A 22,287-nucleotide genomic window follows, 5' to 3' on the forward strand; every position below is an offset into this window, starting at 1 on the left:
GTGTGTTTTGGTCTGGGTGTTGAAAGTGGTTTGACAGATTAGAGAAAGAAAAAGAGGGGGGAAGGAAATCGCTTGAGAATTTGAAAAATGAATACACTGAAGTAGACTACAATGAGGTGATGGGAGTAAAATAGAATTTTTTTTTTAATTTTTTTTTAACCTTTATTTATTTTTGAGACAGAGAGAGACAGAGCATGAACGGGGGAGGGGCAGAGAGAGAGGGAGACACAGAATCGGAAGCAGGCTCCAGGCTCTGGGCCATCAGCCCAGAGCCTGACGCGGGGCTCGAACTCACGGACCGCAAGATCGTGACCTGAGCTGAAGTCGGATGCTCAACCGACTGAGCCACCCAGGCGCCCCAGACCTTTCCTTTTCTGTTGGATCTTGAGCAGATGTGCACCTGACAAGAAAAATAAAGTGAGGAGAGTGAAAAACCACCAACATGGCTTTTGTCTTCACAGCTGAAAGAGTGAAACAAGAGAATCTGAACCTTGTCTGCATTCCCACCTCCTTTCAGGTATGTCCTGCTTTCCATTCTGCATCTTGGCACTTGGCTGCTGAATCTTCTGGGTCCTGAGGACGTGGAGGTGTGGCTTTGGGTTGTGTACCAGGGTTGCTGTAGGTGGGGGAGCCAGGAGCAGGAGAGGAGTTTATTTTCTGAGGATTGCTCCTTGGAAGTGTGGCCTTAGACGCATTCACGTACTCACTCTGTATATTTGAGTGTATCCTGTGGCAGCACGGCGTAGTATATGCAGTTTTAAAACTCTTAGCTGGTTGGGTATTTGCTCTAGTATCTGGAAACGACATGCTTTTGTTGCTATTTAAAATTTTTTTTCAACTTTGCGTAATCTCCACGGAATGGATGAATGGAAGTGGGTGTTTGCTGGTTTTTTTATCTCCTTGCTCCCCAGTTCACAGGCAGCTTTCTCTCCTAATCCTCCAGTACAGTTACATTTTGGTGCAGCATTACTCAGTGTTTACAGAGTTGTTTGTGATTGTCCAAACTACAGCTGAACTGTGTCCTGTGCTGTGATTATTCTTCCTTAACCTCCTTGCTACTTTGTTTTCCTGCAAGTGAAGTAAATGTTGCCTTTGTTTTTTTCATTTGCTTGGTTATCTACGTGCACTTTACTAATTCAGGCCCAAGCTCTTACCCAGATGGGAAAATCTCACTTCTTTCTGGGTATTCCGCTCCATCCATCTCTTCTTGGCCGAGTCTCTGGGTCTTCGGGGTTGGTAACGTGTTACATAGCTTTGCAGTCAGGAACCTTCCTTCTCTTCTCCCCTTTTGGATCGCCCTGTTTCTTGGTCCTGTTTCTCCTCATTTCTCCCTCTGCTCCACCTCTTTTGTTTCCTTCAGTTTTGGTGAAGAACATCCTTTAGGAAGCTGTCTAAGTGTGTGGGATGCCAAGTTGTTGACAACTTTGGATGTCTGAAAATGTCTTTAAAATTTTTTGTTGTTTTAATTTTTATTTTACTTTTTTAGAGAGAGAGACAGAGATTAAGCAGGCTCCACACACAGCACGGAGCCAGATGCGGGGCTTAATCCTATGACCCTGGGGCGGTGATCTGAGCTGAAATCGAGAGAGGGATGGGATGCTCAACCCGGGGGCCCCTGAAAATGTCTTTATTCTAGCCTTTCTTGAAGTTGGTTATTTGACTTAGAGAATTATATACTAGATCTTTTCTGAGGAAGTTTGAAGGCATTTCTCTATTGTGTCATTTTGCATTTGTTGTTAAAGGAGTTTGATGCCATTCTGATTCTTAATCCTTTGTATGAAACCGGTTTTTTACACTCTCTGAACCCTTATACCCTGATATTATCTTTTCCTTGTGTCCAGTGTTCTGACATTTCACCATACTGTGTCTTAGTGTGGGGTTCGTTTTCATCTATTCTTCTGGGCACTTGCTGGGACATTTCATTCTGCAAACTCATACTCTTTAATTTGGGGGAGTTTTTTTTCTATCATTCCTTTAATTTTCTTGCCTCTGTTTTCGTTTTTTCTTTCTAGGATGTTTGTCTTATTCTTGGTGCTCGTGGCCTGTTTTGTCCTATTATCTTTTTAGTTTTGTCTTTTCTAACCCTTCTTTAAAAAAAAAAAAAAAGTTTATTTATTTTTGAGAGGGGTGGGGAAGAGGGGGAGAGAGAGAGGGAGACACAGAATTTGAAGCAGGCTCCGGGTTCTGAGCTGTCAGCATGGATCCCGATGCTGGGCTCGAACCCACGAGCTATGAGATCATGACCTGAGCCAAAGTCGGACATTTGACTGACTGTGCCACCCAGGCTTAGCCTAATGACTTTGTTTTAACCTGATTACATCTGTGAAGACCCTATGTTCGAATAAGGTCACAATCTGAAGTACTGGGGGTTAGGACTCCAACCTGGTTTTTTTTTTTTTTTTTCAGGGGAACGCAGTTCGTCCCATAACTCATGTTATGAGTGTGGGAAGCTCGTGTTGTTTGTGACTCTGATTTCCCTGTGTATGCAGGGCCACACTCACAGGGGACCCGTGTGGAGTTCAGTCAAAGATGGGGAAAAGGGAGAGTTGTAGGACTTGCAGATGGGAGCAGGTCCTACCCCTATGGTTCCTGAGGTCAGTGTACAGAGTTCTCCATGTTGTGGACAGGGGTACGGACTGTTTATGGCCAACAGGCACATGAAAAGATGCTCAACGTCGCTCCTCATCAGGGAAATACAAATCAAAACCACACTCAGATATCACCTCACGCCAGTCAGAGTGGCCAAAATGAAGAAATCAGGAGACTATAGATGCTGGAGAGGATGTGGAGAAACGGGAACTCTCTTGCACTGTTGGTGGGAATGCAAATTGGTGCAGCCACTCTGGAAAACAGTGTGGAGGTTCCTCAGAAAATTAAAAATAGACCTACCCTATGACCCAGCGATAGCAGTGCTAGGAATTTACCCAAGGGATACAGGAGTACTGATGCATAGGGGCACTTGTACTCCAATGTTTATAGCAGCACTCTCAACAATAGCCAAATTATGGAAAGAGCCTAAATGTCCATCAACTGATGAATGGATAAAGAAATTATGGTTTATATACACAATGGAGTACTACGTGGCAATGAGAAAGAATGAAATATGGCCCTTTGTAGCAACATGGATGGAACTGGAGAGTGTGATGCTAAGTGAAATAAGCCATACAGAGAAAGATAGATACCATATGTTTTCACTCTTATGTGGATCCTGAGAAACTTAACAGAAACCCGTGGGGGAGGGGAAGGAAAAAAAAAAGAGGTTAGAGTGGGAGAGAGCCAAAGCATAAGAGACTCTTAAAAACTGAGACCAAACTGAGGGTTGACGGGGGGTGGGAGGGAGGGGAGGGTGGGTGATGGCTATTGAGGAGGGTACCTTTTGGGATGAGCACTGGGTGTTGTATGGAAACCAATTTGACAATAAATTTCATATATTGAAAAAATAAATAAAAATAAAGCTAGGGCAGATCCTGTCCTTGTATTATTGCTTATTGTCTGGGAAGATGAGGGTCCCAGGGCTTGCAGAAGTTGAGGCGGGGCCTTCCAGCCATACAACACTTACTCATGGGGCTCCTTTCATGTGCTGGACTATTTGTTTATTTATTATTTATTTATTTTTTATGAATATAATTTATTGTCCAATTGGCTTACCTACAACACCCAGTGCATATCCCAACAAATGTCCTCCTCAATGCCCATCACCAATTTTCCCCTCTCCCCTACCCCACCATCCACCCTCAGTTTGTTCTCTGTATTTAAGAGTCTCTTGTGGTTTGCCTCCCTCCCTCTGTTTGTAACTATTTTTTCCCCATCCCCTCCCTCATGCCCTTCTGTTAAGTTTCTCAAAATCCACATATGAGGGAAAACAGTGATATCTGTCCTTCTCTGACTGACTTATTTCACTCAGCATAATACCCTCCAGTTCCATCCACGTTGCTGCAAATGACATGATTTCATTCTTTCTCATTGCCAAGTAGTATTCCATTGTATATATAAACCACATCTTCTTTATCCATTCATCAGTTGGACATTTAGGCTCTTTCCATAATTTAGCTATTGAGAGCGCTGCTATAAACACTGGGGTACCCATGCCCCTAGGCATTATCACGTGCTGGACTTTGGATGGGAACTGGGATGGGTGGCTGCTGGTGGTGGTGAGGAGGCAGAATTCAGTTGGACATGGTGATCACTGAGGATATGTGTAGTATCATAGGGATGTGAGGCTCCTATGCATGGGAGGTGTTAATCATCATCTCCAGTGCCCAGTGTGGTGCCTGGCTTTTAGGCACTCTGTACGTGTTTGTTGGATGAATTAATGCTACATTTACGTGGGTCATTATTTATAATTAAATGGTAGAGAAGTAGAGATAATGTGCCTTTTAGAGGAAGGAGAGCCTACTCCTTGCCCGGGGAATTGGGGAGGGCTTCCTGGGAAGGATAACATTTGAGTTGGTCACGTGGGGTGGGAGTTTGGGAGAAGGTAGAGGAGGAATGCCAAGACCTCAAAGAACTCCTTTTAAAATTGTTATCGTTAATAGCATGTTATTATATAAGATGACTTCAATTCCATTTATAAATGGGCCTGTCCTCTCTGCTTCTTGTTCTTTTACCATTCTCTCTGTTTTCCTTTCCTTCTGATTCCCTTCTTAGTCTCTAGGTAAGAGAGGAAGGCAGGAGACTATTTCTGGTCTTCACTCTGTCCCTAACTTACCACTGTGACCTCTCTGGGCATCCATTTCTTCCTTAAAACAGGGGTTTGCACTAGGTAATTCCTAGAATGAACTCAGAATGATTGCTTATTTACCCAACTATTGGCTCAAATGATGCTAACTGCTGTAGGGTGGCAAGAGTATGTAAAATGTGCTCTCTCATACTCTGATTATAATCTAGATGGACAAAGAAGACATCCTTATGGAACAGTTACACTGTCCAGTGTAGACCAGTTCCCTGATACCCAGTTTTTTTGTTATATATCTGAATGCAGTTTAGTATTTCTAAAGTACATAAGATGAATAGGAAATCATAGTACATCACACAGTTTTATTTGCATGGTAGACTATCACATTGAACTCTGTGCAGTTTGTATCATTTTTCTAACACCATCTGTATTCAATATCTGTTGCTATGGAACCAATTACTCCCAAATTTAGCAACTTAACAGCAAACATTTATTATCTCATAGTTGCCAAGGGTCAGGAATCCGCAGTGGTTTAGCTAGGCGGTTCTGGCTTCGGTCTCTCATGAGGTTACAGTTAAGCTGTTGGCCAGGGCTGCGGTCATCTCAAGACTCAGCTGTGGTTCCAGGCTCAGTCATGTGGGTGTTGCAGGCCTTCATTCTTCACAGGCTGTTTGGGAGAGGCTCTGTTAGTGTCTCCAGGACACGGCAACCTTTTCCCCTGCCGTGTGTGATAAGAGAGGGGGCGGAGGGAGGAGGGAGAGATCTTGCTAGAGCATGCCACCCTTACCTACTCCCCGGCATTCTTTATAAACCAATCCCAGAAGTATCTGCATCGCTTCTGCTGTGTGCCATTGGTTCCGCAGACCAACCCTGGGACTCTGTGGGCAGGGATTATCCAAAGGCATGAAGACCAAGAGGTGGGATGGTCATCTTAGAGGCTACCTTCCAGATTTTCCCGTTGTTCTTATAGCATCAGGGTCTGGAATTGGGATGGTTTCTCAGCGCTACTTTTGGAGAAATCTAGGAACTGAGAAATGATTCTGCAATACCATGTTTATTGTTTTCTCCCTTCATTATGTATTTATTTTGAGAGACAGAGCAAGAGAGATCAGGGGAGGGGCAGAGAAGGGGGGAGAGAGAAAGAATCCTAAGAATCGATGCTGGGCTCAAACTCACAAACCGTGAGATTGACCAGGGTTGAAATTAAGAGTCAGACATTTGGGGCGCCTGGGTGGCGCAGTCGGTTGAGCGTCCGACTTCAGCCAGGTCACGATCTCGCGGTCCGTGAGTTCGAGCCCCGCATCAGGCTCTGGGCTGATGGCTCGGAGCCTGGAGCCTGTTTCCGATTCTTTGTCTCCCTCTCTCTCTGCCCCTCCCCTGTTCATGCTCTGTCTCTCTCTGTCCCAAAAATAAATAAAAAACGTTGAAAAAAAATTAAAAAAAAAAAAAAAAAAAGAGTCAGACATTTAACCGACTGAGCCACCCAGGCTCCCCAGAATCATGGAGTTATTTTTGTTTTGAATTTGCTACTTTCAGTCAGTGATTTATTTTAGCTTTTTATATGGAAATTTTCATACCTCAAAAAGGATAAAGAACCACATAATGAACTTTCATGTGCCCATCACCCAGTTTTAGTAATCACCAATTCATGGCCAATTTTTTTTATCTGTACCCCATTCTCCTCTACCTTGGCTGTTTTTTTAAGTTTATTTTTGAGAGAGAGAGAGTTGTATGTGTGCGTGCAGGCAGAACAGGGGCAGAGAGAAAGGGAAAGAAACAATCCTAAGCAGGCTCCATGCTGTCAGCATAGAGCCCAGTGTAGGGCTCGATCCCATGAACCACGGGTTCAGGGTTTAAATTTCCCCTTATTTGTCTTATCGTTTAAAAATATTTTTTTATAGTTTGTTTGATTAGGATCCCAACAAGGCCCATATATTGCAAATTCCAGGATCTTTTTGGTTTGACTCTTAGGATTTTGGATTTGAAGATTGACATTGGTCATTTCATCCATCCCAAGAAAACTTGTCAAGGGTCATGTGGCTGGTTCATTTAAGATTAGAGTTGAGACCTTCTGATTCTTAATCTCAGGTGCTTTTCATTTTAAACAAAATATTTTCAAGACATGCCTTTGGGAGAAAGTTTTTTTTATCCTTTGGTCCCTCTGCTTATGGTAAGCAAAGGCATGAATACAGATCCTTATCACTTGGATTTGGGTGGTCATACTTGAAGATTCAAGGTATATTTATTCCAGCTATAAATCCCACTCAGGGCCATGTGGTAGCAGTAATCACTGCTCTCTTGTTTTTGGTCAGCCTCTTTGAAAGGTTATTATGAGGCACGTCTATAAAGTAAATCCCAGGTCTTTCCCAGTGTGGTGTTCTCCATTTGCTGAGCTCTTCACTTAGTCATTCTGGTCATCCTGCCTTTAATATACTCTGCGGAGTGGATATATTCTTTGGCTTATTTTTTAGTTTTAAACATTTTTTTAAGTTTATTTATTTTGAGAGAGAGCAGACACACATGTGCATGCAAGTGGGTGCGGAGCAGAGAGAATCCCAAGCGGGCTCTGAGCTGTGAGTGCAGAGACCGACATGGGGCTTGATCACAGTAACTGTGTGAGATCATGACCTGATCTGAAATCAAGAGTCAAATGCTTAACTGACTGAGATGCCCAGACACCCCTTTTGCTTATTTTTATTCAACATTATAGCCTGGAAATCACTCTATCCATTCAGTTCCTTTTTTAGGAAGTTTTTTTTTTGTTTGTTTGTTTTTGTTTTTTTTTTTGTTTTTTTTAATACTGTATTACCATAAGCTTTAGGAGTCCATGGCATTGTCTTTTTTTAAACTTCTTTATGTTTTAGAGTGTGAGTGGGGTAGGGGGTAGAGGGGTGGAGAGAGAGAGAGAGAGGGTGGGAGGGAAGGAGGGAGAGGGAGAATCTTAGCAGTGTCCACATTCAGCGTGGAGCCACATGTGGGGCTTGATCCTATGACACTGGGATCATGACCTGAGCCGAAATCAAGAGTTGGATGCTCGACCAACCCAGCCACCGGGTGCCCCCATGGCATTGTCTTAAATAGCAGATCACGGAGGAGGAACTCTTAGTCTGGCACTGGCGATCTTCACTGTATGCCGTTTGCCTTCTTCTGGCTCCCAGGATGAATTAACTTAGTTTTGCCATTCATAAAGCTGTGTCTCCTACTCTTAGTGGGCACAGTTGGGTTTGGGAGAGAGCCTTGGTTGGGACTCCGTGTCTGACACTTAAATCCAAAAGAATGCTGAGAATCTTTGCCACGTGCTCAGAGTAAATGATTGTGGGTGCTTTTTCTTGTCCTCCGTAGGCCCGTCAGCTCATCTTGCAGTATGGCTTAACTCTCAGTGACCTGGACCGACACCCAGAGGTAAGAGAGTTGGGCTGCTTTGTCTTTCGGTCTCCTTTTTTAAGGCTGTCCCTTGTTCATGGACTCGATATCTTGTTGAGTCTTGGAGAAAGGTCAGTGAGTCATGCTGGATTTTCTCCTGGGAATTTGAATGTTAAATCTGGCTGAGGTCACTAGAGGAGAGGTTGTTAGTTTCCAGTACATTCCCTGTGGTTAACCCTGAGGGCTCAGTATGAGTGTGGTGAGGGGGGACTGGACGAACCCTGGGTGGATCCAGGGCTTCCTATGGTCCTGGTACAGAAGTGTAAGAGCCCGTGGAGCTTACCACTAAGTGGAGGTAAGAAATAATCTTCTGAGGCAGCCACGGACATTTGAAAACAGATTACAGTTAGGTGTTATGTTACAGCAAAGGTGGTTAAACACAGAGGAGACTGAGTTGATGAGAGTGAGCAGCATACTCACAGTTAGCATTTACTGAGCCCTGCCTGTGCACCAGGTATGGGTGCTAAGCACTATGCCGATATTAAACTATTTAACCTCCAGTAGTCTTGAGGGTGCATACCATCATTATCCCATTTTACAGATGTGAAAAAGACACAGAGGACAAGCCATTTGCCAGAGCCACACCTTTTGTAACTGGTAGAGAGCTTGAATGTGAATTCGGATGCTTCTGGCTCTGGAGCAGTGCTCCTTAGAAGGGTTTTGTGGGGAGAGGTAAAGTTTGAGCAGAGCTTGAAGGTGAGGTGGCCAGGGCAGGAGACGGCGTTCTGGAGAGGAGTAGATGGGAGCCACGGGAGCAACTCCAGGCCGGCCCGTGGCATACGTGGACGGTGCCCAGGCCAGCTGGGGTGGCAGGGACTAAGTGAGTAGAATACATTGGCGCACAGTGGAAGCGGTTGGATCGGAAGAGTGGGGAGGGGTTATGGCAGCTCGCAAACCAAACTGCAGAGTGGGACTCGATGGTCTACTAACCTGTGTCGTCCTGGTACCTGTGGGCCTCCGAGGGCTTAGTAGGAACCATGGGAAGGGCTTGTTGGGGGATTTTTGTGGGCAGAGCAGGGCACCGTGTGAATTCGCGTTCCACACTGTGAGGAGAGCGGTGTGGGCCGAAGGCGGGCCTGCGGCTCCTGCAAAGAAGGCTGCAGACTTCCAGGCCCCAGAGAGTCGCCCTGGTGTGGCCTGGCCCTCGGATCCACGCGGGGCAGGGAGAAGCGGTGCAGGCTGTCTCTTCAGACCAAGGGCAGGATCTGTGAAAGGGTGGGAGCACGGTGCCGCTGAAGCTCTGTACGCTCTCCGCCTGTGCCAGACCAAGCAACTTGAACTGATTTGTACCCTGAGGGTTTTTTGTACTGGTCTTTTAAATAACGATGCTTAACACTCCCACCTTGTTCATGCAGAGGTCAGTAGTGAAGAGAAGTACATAGCTTCCTTGATTTTACATTTCAAAAGATAAATGAACCCATTTTGCCCGTGACTGCTCTTGGGGTTGGTGGTGGAATTTCCTAATGGTGGCAGTGGACAAGCCCTGACAGGTGCTTTGGGGGGGGGGGTCACAGTGGGGGTGCCTCAGTAGTGTCCAGTTGCAGATCATGTCCAATGTGTGTCAGCTTTATAACTATACATTGGGTTTTCTGTGTCTGCTTGAAACTGTCTTTCTTTTTGCCACACTAGTATGGAGACTTCTGAGTCAGCGTTTCTCAGCCTTTTTTCTGTTGCCCCCTCCAGTGAAGTTTTAAGTTTCTTTAAAGATGTTTTATTTATTTTTGAGAGAGAGACAGAGTGCGAGCCAGGGGAGGGGCAGAGAGAGGGAGACACAATCCGAAGCAGGCTCCAGGCTATGAGCTGTCAGCACAGAGCCCAACATGGGGGCTCGAACCCATGAACCCCAGGATCATGACCTGAGTCAAAGTTGGATGCTTAACCGACTGAGCCCCCCAGCCCCCCCCCCATGAAATTTTAATGCCACAGATGTACTGTGTATCTTTTTTTTCTACTTGGGGGTGATGTCACCCATGTTGGGGTTGTGTGCTCTCAAATAATTCTAGCTCATCCACAGAGAAGCCCATCAATAAGAAAAGGGAGTGAAATGTCATGGGTAAAAGCGGGACCCAGTGTGGTTTCCAGGCCTCCTGTTTGTTTCCTGGTGACCCTAGTGGACTAGCTTAACCTCTCAGAGCCTCAGTTTCTTGACTGGTTAATGGGAACAACTAAAACTAGCTAATAGGGCTGCTAAAGATCGGATGAGCTATTCCTTGTCCAAGCTTTGCACAGAGCCTCACCTCCCAAGGCTTTTAGTAGTTTCTTTGTCTTTCCTTCCTTCCCCCAATGCAGATCGACCTCGCAATTGATGGTGCTGACGAGGTAGATGCTGATCTCAATCTCATCAAGGGCGGCGGGTAAGTGTTGTGGGGACTTTCTTGCTGAAGAGTATCTGCCAGTTCATCCTGAGCAAAGCAAAGCAAATTGGAGGACAGAATAAACAAATTGCCACCGTAATGTATGCCAGCTTGTCTTCGTACTAGGAAGTTGATGGCCTTTGGCTGTAGAGCCGGCTTGGCATTTCTAGTCATGAGTAGCAGTCTGGTGACTAGGAACCTGGGCCTCTTCGGTGAGGTTATTCATCTTAATGGATTCTCTGTATCTACATTCTTCTGCTGATTCAGATTTTAAAAACTGTACAAATTAAGCCAAATATGTTGTTGGGGCTAGATTATTAGGTCTGTGGGCAGGGGAGTGTGTGATCTTTGTTTTAAAGCTTCTCTTAAGCTCTGTGAGTGCTTGGTTATATATTTATTCATTCATTTGGAAAGCATTTCTTGGGTGTTTTTTTGTTTTGTATTGTTTGTTTTTTAAGATTATTTTGAGAGAGTGCGTGAGCGAGCACTAGTGGGGGAGGGGCAGAGAGGGGGACAGAGGATCTGAAGTGGGCTCTGTGGTGACAGCAGAGAGCCCAACATGGGTCTTGAACCCACCAACCTTGAGATCGTGACCTTAGCCAAAGTCAGACGCTCAACTGACTGAGCCACCCAGGCACCCCTGGGTGTTTCTTCAGTGTTGATTTGGAGGGAAGGAAATGGTGAGTTGAAGAAGGTGAAGGCCTGTTCTGCCAGTTCTCATAATCAAGCAGACTGTGGGGTGACACAGAATAAGTTTAATATTTCACCGTGCTCTCTCTGCTTCATCACTCCCAAATGGCAGATAGTGGACAAGACAGGTTGTTCAAAGCTCGTCCTTCTCAAGTTATAGACCCTTCCATTCATGCCATGCTCGGATTCAGATGACTTTTCCCTGAGCGCAGATGCATCTTAGATGGGATTGTGCCTGGCCTGAGTGGGAACCATTTCTCCCAGACACAGGCAGGCTTGTGTTTTCATAGTGCATTTCTTAGCTCGGGCTGCCTTAACAAAATGCCATAGACTGGGTGGCTTCAACAACAGACATCTTTCGACAGTTCTGGAGACTCTGGCATGTTGTTGGCTGCCTTGTCATAGTGCCCTCACAGGGTGGAGAGAGAACCAGTGAGCTCTCTGGTGTCTCTTACAAGGACACTAATCCTGTCAGATCCAGGGCCCCACCTTTATGACCACATTTAACCATAATTACTTCCTTAGGAGCCCCATCTTCCAAGTACCCATCGGGATTTAGGGCTTCAATATATGAAATTTGAGGGGGACACAGTTCAGTTCGTTGCACAGCATGATGGAGTTGGGATCTTCCTTTAAGAATCGAAAATTAAGTGTCTCATTAAGTGGATTTGGGTTTGTTGTATCTGACATTAGTTTTCAAATTGAGTTTGTGTCCTACCTTGTGTTCATTTGCCTCTTCCCATCCCCAGAGGCTGCCTGACCCAGGAGAAAATTGTGGCTGGCTATGCCAGTCGCTTCATCGTGATTGCCGACTTCAGGTACCTTGTTCAGTGTTCTGAGCTGTCCACTGAGGAGGTAGATCAGACCCCAGGCCTCATCCCCATTTTATGGAGGAGGAAATAGAGAACTGGAAGGACTGTGTGACTTTCTGAGGCTTGATGGCTAGGACTTAGGGCCGTGTCTTGGATTTTGTTTTGTTTTCATGCTGAAGGTAGATACTGCTGTGTTACGTGTGGTTGGAAGGAGGAGGAAACAGCTTACCCGCTTGTCACTCTTGTGACAGGAGCATGTCCTCATGTACTACTCATTTGATCCTTGCAGGGAGCCTCAGAGGAAGGACAGGCCCTGCCCACAGGCAGTGACTCAGCACGCCCTGCTTCCTCTGGGCTCACACGTGACTTGTGTTGTGCCTCGCCTTTGACCAGGCTCTCAGATTCTCCTTCAAGGAATCTGATAGAAGGCGCTTATGCTGAGCACGTTCATTAACAAGAAAATTGTATGTACTTACAAGATATTATAGCTGTAGAAAGAATATAAGTAATAAATACCTGTGTAATAATCACAAGCCAGTCATAACCACTTTTAACATTTTTGTCATATTTACTTCAAATACCTCATTTTTTAAATAGTAAAATATAGCTAATATATTTGAAGCCCTGTGTTCTCGTCTCTGTTGACCTCTCTTGTCCTCTCATTGTGTCTGAATTCGGTTTTTATCTGTGTCATTGAGCTTATTTATATTTATTGTACTTTTTGACTTTTCAGAAAAGATTCAAAGAACCTTGGGGATCAGTGGCACAAGGGAATCCCCATTGAGGTCATCCCAATGGCCTATGTCCCAGTGAGCCGAGCTGTGACCCAGAAGTTTGGGGGCGTGATTGAACTTCGGATGGCCATCAACAAGGCAGTAAGTGGCCAGGGAGGTTTCTCAAGGGCATTTCAGGCTCTCAGTGTGGGGTCTTTTTTGCTTCTGTTAGGACCTCTGTGCCTAGCGTGGGTAGTCAGCTTTTATTTATCTATTTTTAATCAGGTTATTGGTTTATTTTTAGAGTACTGGCTTTACCAGTTTCTATATTCAAACTCGTGTAGAGAAGACTACATTTAATGCGGTGCATATCCCCTGTACAAGTCGGGGAGTGATTCTTTCTGTCTGTCCTTTGGGGTCTGACAATCCTCAGGTGATCTGACCTTTGTACCTGCGGCCTGGACCATCGTGATTAACAGTGGCTAAAGATGGGCTTTGGGAAGCCCTCCACACCGGGCAGCAAGTATTTTAGGTTTCATAGTGTCATTTTCTTTTTATCCTCTTACTTCATTCTGTTATTAAATGTGACAAGAAGTTGAGTTTCTTGGGGGATATGAACTCCTCTCTAGGAATATGCTTCAGAAACTTAGTCCAAAATGTTTCTCTTCAGCTTTTAGAGTGGGCTACATAGAACTTTTTTTTTTTCTCTTACACTTAAATAACCGAACAAGCAAAAGTGATAGCCCAAAAAATGAACTGTAATTATTGACATAACTGTATAACAAGTTTGAAAGATACAGAAAACAAATTCTCTGTGACTCTTCTGTGATGAATTTTTATATTGGTGTGTTTTTTTTTCCTGGTGTTTTTGTGATGTTTTAAAAATCAGTCCCCCCACCCCCCCAAAAAAATCAGTCCCTATTCCTAGTGGTTGTACAGAGCTCTGAGCGTGGTTCCCTTTGTAGCTGAAGAGCCTGGAGGAGACTGTTGGAGGTCCTCTGTCGTGGCTGCCGTCACTCCAGACAAGAGCCCCAGCCTCCTGCCTTCGTGGGGGCTCTTCACGGAACTCCCACCCCTCTTCCTCCCGTCGACAGGGAGGCCTAGTTTCCTTGCCTGTGACTGTAGGGTTCTGTCAACATTTGTGGTCCCAAATGCCTTCTAGTGCCCAAAGCTGTGGAGGAATTTTAGATTAAGTAACTAAAACGACCCCCTGTTCTGAATAATAGTAATTCACGGTAGCCGCACTTTCTGTTTTCATGGAGGTAAGTTTTATTTAATTATAAGGGAAAAGGGATTTATGGAATTAAGTAATTATAGTAAACATAAAGAGGAAGAGAAGGACAAAGAAGGGTTAATACATCAAATCGGGTACTCACAACATGCAGCCTTCTGGCCTGGGAAGCGCAGTGAACAGCCCGGTTGGAGTCCCGGTTGAGGGTCCTGGGCAGAGCGTCTTCCCCTCGGGTGAGGCTTCCAACTAACTATTGCCACCAGGGCAGTAGAAATACCATCCATGTGTGATCTACACATTAAGTTTGTCTACGTGCAGTCCTGAGCAAGCTGGGTTTTTTTTCTCTTGTCATATCTCACGATCTTAGGAGCCTGGGCATTTGTTTGCTCTTCTTCCCTCCCAGATCCACCAGGGGACCAGCCAGCTCTGGCTTCAGGAGGCATGGGAGGCTTATAAATCTCTCTTGGCATCAGGAACAGAAGGGCCAATTCTGATCCAGAGGCCAGATACAGAACACAAGCCAGCTAAGCCCCCCACGATTACGTATGTGCGGCTCTGGACAGAAATGCATGACGAGTCACACAAACAAGTTCTATGCAGAACATCCCCTGGGTTTTTTTGACCCCAGAACCCATTTCTGCTTCCTGTTTTGGTGGGAGCGCCTGCTTGGGGAAGCCATGGGTACGATAGCACTGCCTTATTTTGCATTACCCGGCGCTTAATGTGAAGCGGTGAGAATGTTGCATCCTGTTGATAGTCTGTTGCTGTAGTTTTTCATTCTAACAATAGTTGAGAATTATTGAACCCTTACTGTGAGCCCTCATTGCGGTAAATGCTTACCCATATGGTTTATACATAAGCTGCCTTATAAAGTATGTATCATTATCCCCTTTTTGTAGTTGAGGAATCTGAGTATCACAGAAGTTGATGGCTCTTCTGAGCCTCCTCTATGCCTCTGCAGCTCTCATTCCAGAGCTTCTGCTCATTACTTCTTCATGGCACTGCCTTCTAGAAAGCATGAGGTGGGGGTACTGGTTGGAGCGGGTTCATTAAGATACTTGTATTTGGGCATCACCTTCACTTACCTGCCCACCTATATCTATATCCTTGGTAAATATGGAAAATTACCTTCTAGGGTCCCGTCGTGACGGATAATGGAAATTTTATCCTGGATTGGAAGTTTGATCGGGTGCATAAATGGAGTGAAGTGAACACAGCTATCAAAATGATCCCAGGTAACATGAGTGGTGTTTATCGAGCATAGACACCCAAGCACTTCGTGACTGTCCCCCACCTCTGGCTATAGGAGGCACGAATGGTGTGGGGTTTGTAAGACTTGGTTGAAAAGAATTTCCTTTGTACCATGCTTGGAGTTTCTGACTTCACACCTTTGCTGCCCCCAGGAATAGTTCTTGCTTACCTAGCAGCTTTGTTGGTTGTGCATTTCACAACCCATTCCAACTGGGATTGGCCTGGAGCTGATGGAGTGTCAGAGGGGGGTTGGCTTGAAATAACCACACCCCCTCTGGATAGAGCCTTCCCTTCCAGAAGCTTAACTGTAGCCTCTCTGATTTTTTGTGGGCTCTCTTCTTAAGCAGTGGGGAAAAATGACACCATTCACCCATACTCATTAATTACATACCACAGGCCAGGTGCTGTGCTGCATGTTACAGGGAATGCTCCCATTTCTAGAATATGACTCTTTCTCAAGGAAAGTTCATGTATACCTGGTTTGGAAAGCGGTGTGTGGCTGTGTAGAAGCCATGCCTACGGATAAGATAGAATGTGCTACATTTGCTGGAGAAATACCAGGAGTCTAGAGTGCACATGGGTTGATTCCTTTGGAGAATGTGGGAAAGTTCCATGGGAGAGAGGTGGCTTTTGACCTCTGCCTTAGCGTAATCTAGACACTGCACGAAGTGTTTACAAACCCTCCAGTTGGCTGAGATAGTTAGAGAGGAGGCCAGGGATCAGGGAAGGTTCAACGACTTGCCTAAGGGCTGCAGTGCCAAGAGGGGAGCCCTGAGTTGTTTTCCTCTAGACCCTGAAGCTTTAGTCCTTACTTCCTCAAGTGCCAGGTTGAGGAGGGGCATCTGTGACATGAACACTGGGGTGGGAGAGCCTCTACTGCTTGTAGCAGGGATCTGGGGCCCTGGGTAAGTAAGGCTGGGTGGGCAGTGTAGAAGGTAGTCATGTCCCCAGGCCAGAGGAGTATTGAAGGCCCGGGCGAGGGGATCAGATGGAGGAAGCAGATGTGAGAAATACCAATCATACGGTATTGAGAGACTAAGATTCTGACTGGGAATATTCCATGGCATAGCATTTTTTTGGGCCAGAACTGGCTAATGGGGCAGGTAAGGTCAGTTTAGCAGATTGTAGGGGCTAGGATTAGATCCAGGAGCAGGCTGCCTGGATAAGGTTCCTAACCCAGCCTCACTCTGGCAGTGTGACCTTTGTGCAGTTAGTTAACGTCTCTGTGACTCATTTCTTCCTCTGTAAAAGAAGCTAATATTAGTGCCTACTTCATAGGATTGTTGGATTAAATGAGTTAAAATGGTGCCTAGCACATAAGGGAGGGAGTGTTTGTTGAATGAATAAATCCCCAGGAAGAAAGGATAGTATTGTCACCATTAATTAAACATCCTAGATTTTAAGTTATCCATGCTATTTGGGAATGAAAATGGTGTGAATAAAAGCCATGTAATAAGGAGCTAAGTATTCTTACTGGAGTCTGTGGTTTTAGACTGACTATCTTTAAGCAGGTTTATTAAGCAAAAAAGATGAATTGAATTATGCTTATTCTCACTTAGTGTTCTCATTTAATGGAAGAAGTAATGAGCCGAGAGAGCAAGAGGAAAAGACGATGTAGAGGTCACTAGTCACTGTTAGTAAAATGGGAGCGTTTGCCCCTGATGATAATGCAGATAGACCCAGGGGGCGGTGTAGGAAGCCGCTCACTAGTGTGGGCATTGTGCCCCTGCAGGTGGATTTCTTGCAGTGCCCACTAGGTAGCTCTGTTGCTCCTGCTCAGACCTTTCTTGGCTTACTGAGACCTGGAGCTGTCGTTCGTGAGGAAGTTTCTCCGATATTTGCCCTCTGCCTCATTAAGTAGAAGCTACAGCCTGGAGAAGTTCAGAATCTTAGTAGAAACTTAAACCAAAGAAAATGAGGAAAGAGAGGCTAGATGTTAAATTATTCAGTACGATGCCACCAGAAGCATCGATGTGGCTTGTTGCCTCCTCCCATTCTCTCCCCTTTTCCTCATCTGGTCTGTTACTGCTGGACTAAAAGCCAGGGAAGGGAAGAGGGCAGGTTTCCCTGTCTGCCCCTACCGCCCTGCCCTTGCCCGTGTGTGTGTGTGTGTGTGTGTGTGTGGACACTCAGAGGACAGCTGGACTGGTGCTTGGCTGCTCACTCGCTCTGTTGGCTGTTCCATTGGGTTCCACCCAGAGCACAGAGCTCTATAGAAGGGTCACAGCTCACGGGTTCTTGCCCCTGTGCTCACAGTGAGCCACCTCTGCCCTTTCTGCCACTGGGGCATGGTCAGTAACCCGAGCAAAGGTGCTCTGAGATCAGACCAACTCCTGTCCTTCCTCTCTACTCTTTCTTCGAAGCCTTTTCTGAACCTGGTTTGACTTTCTCTTGGCTCAGGGGGAAGCTGTCACCTCGTATTGCAGAATTGTTGGGTCTTACGTGGCCACTTTGCTTCCTTTGGGAGGCTTCAGTCGGGTTGGTGCAGGGCCGTGCCAGCGACCTCTAGGTTTCGGCAGCTTTTTCTTCTGCTTGATGGCTTTTCATCACCGATAGATGATTTTGTTTCTTTATGTATTGGGGGACTTCTTGCGAAGTTTTAATTTTAAAATTCGTTTTATTTTACATTGTTCAACGTTACAAGAGTAAACAGTGAAAAGTCCCTTCCTTCTTTCCCTCCATCTTTTCCTGTCAGATGGTGCCAAATTGCCCTCCATGGATTGCACCAATTTACCCTTCTAACAATTTTCCCTACACACTCATTCATCAAACTTTATTTTCCTGATAGTTGAACAGTTTTATTCATTGTGGCATGTATGTATATATGTAAATATTTTTGGTAAATGTTGCATACATTTAATTCGCATCACGGAATAGTATTCCATCGTATTTCTGTGTGTGAAAAAAAGTGTTTGGAGATTCTATTCTTGATGAGCATTTGTGTGTTTCTGGTTTTAGGCTATTAGAAAAAGTGCTGCTGTGAACATTCTTATACGTGTCTTTTGATGACCATGTGTGTGCCTAACAATTGCATATATACCTAGGAGTAGAATTGCTAGATTGTTAGGTATGAATACGTTCAGCTTTAGAAGATATACTAACAGGTGTTTTCCAAAATGATTTTGCCAATTTCCTCCCACTGTCAGTGAGTGGAAGTGTCTTTGCATTCTAGTCAAATTTCATTATGTTCATTCTGGTGAATATTTGCATTCTCTTTTCACTAATTAGTTTGAGCATCATTTTTTATGTCCACTGGCCATTTTATATAGCTTCTTTTGTAACGTACCTCGTTAAGTCTTTTGCCCGTTTTTCTACTAGGTTGTCTGTCTTATTGATTGGGAGAACTGTCTACATATTGATGCGGGTCTTTTGTTGGCTATATGCATTGCAAATGTCTTCTTGAACTCTGGGGGAGACTTCTAAGGCCGATAGTGTGATCGAAGATAACTGGGAGTGTAAATAGCCAAAGCAGTGTTGAGAAAGAACAAGGCTGAAGATATTCCAGATTTTAAGCTATATACTACAAAGCTGTAGTAATCAAAATGGTATGATACTGCCACAAAAATAGACACATCAATCAATGGAACAGAATAGAAAGTCTAGAAATAAACCCACGTGTCTATGGTCAATTAACCTACGACAAAGGAGGCAAGAATATACAATGGGAGAAACCGTGTCTTAAGTAAATGGAGTTGGGAAAACTGTGCGGCTACATGCAAAAGAATGAAACTGGATCACTTTCTTATACCATACACAAAAATAAACTCAAAGTGGGTTAAGGACGCCTGAAGCCATGAAACTCCTAAAAGAAAACATAGGCACTCTTGGACATTGGCTTTAGCACATTTTTTTCTGGATCTTTCTCCCCAGGCAAGGGAAATAAAAGCAAAACTAAACTATTGGGACTACATCAAAATGAAAAGCTTTTGCACAGTGAAAGAAACCATCAGCAAAATGAAAAGGCAGCTTACTTGATGGGAGAACATATTTGCAAATGATGTATCCAGTAAGGAGTTAATTTCCAAAATATATAAAGAACTCTTACAACTCAACACAAAAAACTAGCACTCTGATTAAAATGGGGCAGAAGATCTGACTAGACGTTTTCCCAAAGAGACACAGATGGCTAACAATCACCATGAAAAGATGCTCAGCATCACTCATCATCACGGAAATGCAGATCAAAACCACAAAGAGCTATCGCTTTACTCCTGTCAGAATGGCTAGAATCAAAAAGATAAGAAATAACATGTTAAAAAAACACAAATGTTGGCGAGGATGTGGAGAAAAGGGAACCCTCATGCAAGATATATGCACCCATGTTTATTGCAGCATTATTTACAGTAGCCAAGATAGGGAGCAACCTAAGTGTCCATTGAGAGATGAATGCATAAAGATTTGGTGTATATGTGCAATAGAATGTTACTCAGCCATAAAAAAGAAAGCGATCTTGCCATTTGCAACAATGTGGATGAGCCTAGAGGTATTCCAGGAAGTGAAATAGTCATACAAAGATAAATACCATATTTCACTTACATGGAGGATCTATAAAACAAATGAACAAACAGAAAACAAACAAACAGAAACAGACCCATGGTTGCCAGAGACGAGGCATAGGGGAATAGGCAAAATAGCTGAAGGGGATTAAGAGGTCTAAAGAGTTATAACATAAAGAAGGCACAGGGATGAAAAATACAGGGTAGAAAATATAGTCAATGATATGGTAATAACTTTATATGGTGACAGATGGAAACTACACTTAATCGTGGTGAGCATTGTGTAATGTACAGAATTGTTGAGTCACTATATTGTGTACCTGAAACTAACCTAGCATTGTATGTCAACTATACTGCAATTAAAAAAATAACAAGTGGGAGTGGAGGTTACTTAGTCAATGGAGGGCCTCTCTGAAGAGAAGACTTGTCATCTGATGCCTGAAGGACAAGAGAAGCACCATTCCCTTGAAGTGCTCAAAGACGACTAGTTCAACAAACAGAATAGCATGAGCAAAGGCCCTGAGGTAGGTAAAAAGTTGGCACATTTGGGTAGACAAAGATGGCAGGGGAGAAAGGGATTGTAAGAGGAAATGAAAAAGATCAGAATCTCTTCTCATTGTTCTGGGAAGGAAAGACTTCAGACCTGTCATTTGTCCAGTGCTGCTAATGGTAGTTGCCCTTACCGACCCTACTATCCTTGACTCTTCATGCCTTGGGGAGCTGAAACTTAATGCTTATTTTCATCCTTCATCCTGCAGGCGTGGTGGACACAGGCCTTTTCATTAACATGGCTGAGAGAGTCTACTTCGGGATGCAGGACGGCTCCGTGAACATGAGGGAGAAGCCTTTCTGTTGACCGTGCAGGAGCGAACTGTGTTCACCTTGAGCCCCCGGCCCACAGCTGAAGTGAACATGCCTCTCCAGGAGCCTTTGCCTTAATGTCTTGGTGCCAGATAGACAGCTGGCAGGGTGGGGGTTGAGGGGTTAAATCCAGTCTTCTGAAGTATTGTTATTTAATGTCTTTTTAAAAAGAGAAATATAAACCTATATATTTTTACTATTAAAAATACTGTTTTTTTTAATAAAGTAGAACTTGATTTCATGTTTTATATGAAACATTTACCAAAAAAAAAAAAAAAAGGGAACTGTCTTTTAAACTTTTAACTTGAGACTGCTGGTTAAGCATCTGAATATTGGGTTTGCTGAGAAACGTAAATCAAAACTTTTCTTTAAACTGGTGAAATGAAGGGCCCAGCCAGCAGTGATTCCCTGATGCCTTACTGGAAACATTAGAGTTTACTTTTGTACCACGCTGTCTTGTCTTTAGTTTTTGTTGTGATCACATACAATACTTAGGTACATATTTTAAGGTGAGGTTTACAGAAGTCTGGTGAGTGGAGCAGTGTGGTGTAGAGTGACTCAGAGTGTAAACCGTCAGGGAGAAAATGTGGTTCTTTTGCTAAGACCTGGGGGTTCCTTCAGACCCCTGTCGTGGGAAGCAATTGGCCAGAAATACTTGCCAGTCCTGCCAAAGCACTGCTGTGAAATGTGAAATACTTTTAAGTACTTGTCTTTTTGTTATTGTTTCTCTTCCTTTGTTATTGCTTGCATGGGGCGTCAGAAGCTGTCATCTCCTCGGACTGTTTGAGGGTTGAAATAAAACAGTGTGGTGCCACTTTGACTCTGTCTTTACTGTTTGCAGTCATTTTGAAGTAAAATCGGCATCAGTTTGGCTCCCCAGCGTACATTGGGTTTTTGATAAGGGGTGGAATTAACTCGAGAAATCTTTTTTTTTTTTTTTTTTTTTTTTATTTTTTTTTTTTTTTCAACGTTTTTTATTTATTTTTGGGACCGAGAGAGACAGAGCATGAACGGGGGAGGGGCAGAGAGAGAGGGAGACACAGAATCGGAAACAGGCTCCAGGCTCCGAGCCATCAGCCCAGAGCCTGACGCGGGGCTCGAACTCACGGACCGCGAGATCGTGACCTGGCTGAAGTCGGACGCTTAACCGACTGCGCCACCCAGGCGCCCCAACTCGAGAAATCTTGAGCCAAAAAGACCAGATTGATAGTTCCTGTATTTCTGAGAGAGCTCGATGTCAACTTTATTCCATAGACCTTTGTCAAACACTATTTTCTTTGTTAATGGAAGATAACTCAGCTGAATAGAAGTCGCAGATTATCCCCAAACGTTCTGTTAGTCAGACCATTAGTCATAGAAGCTGACAAGCATTAAGCAGGTTACCCGTATTCCCTCTTTATTCTCCTCGCCAGTATTCAGACTGTGTGTGCCCAGTGAGCAGTGAACTGCCAGAAAGCCTCACAGACAGGGAGAGGGAAGGCCACGATCCCTTCGGTGGTAATTCTGATGGGACTGAGGAATGCAGCTTGCTAGGTGTTTATGCCCACGGCCTTTGGCTTCCCTGGGCCGACCTCGCTCCAGACTCGGAATAGTCCTCTCCCTCAGCCTGCCCTCCATTCTGAAGCTTGGATTGTAACTACCAAGCTTGCTGGCTGGCCTCTCAGTTCCTGCTAAACCAGGTAGCACAATGAAAGTTAACAGAACCAGCATTAAAGAGGCTCTTTTCCTTGCCGACTTCCTTCTCTTTTTCTTTGCTCTTAAGGTGCTGTTTATTTATTTTT

At 44.5% G+C, this 22,287-nt stretch overlaps 1 protein-coding gene across 2 annotated transcripts in view; it reads left to right on the top strand.

Annotated features, from left to right (window-relative positions):
* RPIA (ribose 5-phosphate isomerase A) overlaps positions 1–21,326 on the top strand; it is a 32,590-nt gene extending 11,264 nt beyond the window's left edge. The window contains exons 3-9 of one of the 2 annotated variants that reach the window (XM_049652108.1): positions 462–517; positions 8,018–8,077; positions 10,388–10,452; positions 11,892–11,960; positions 12,688–12,829; positions 15,034–15,133; positions 20,404–21,326. In XM_049652108.1, coding sequence (XP_049508065.1) covers positions 462–517; positions 8,018–8,077; positions 10,388–10,452; positions 11,892–11,960; positions 12,688–12,829; positions 15,034–15,133; positions 20,404–20,501 — 590 coding nt within the window. In that variant the 3' untranslated portion in view covers positions 20,502–21,326. The remainder of the gene's footprint in view (positions 1–461; positions 518–8,017; positions 8,078–10,387; positions 10,453–11,891; positions 11,961–12,687; positions 12,830–15,033; positions 15,134–20,403) is intronic. The other variant, XM_049652109.1, reaches the window with a different exon arrangement.
* The last annotated feature ends 961 nt before the right edge of the window (positions 21,327–22,287 follow it).

This window comes from Panthera uncia (assembly GCF_023721935.1).
Source record: "Panthera uncia isolate 11264 chromosome A3 unlocalized genomic scaffold, Puncia_PCG_1.0 HiC_scaffold_12, whole genome shotgun sequence".
NCBI classification, from domain to species: Eukaryota; Metazoa; Chordata; class Mammalia; order Carnivora; family Felidae; genus Panthera; species Panthera uncia.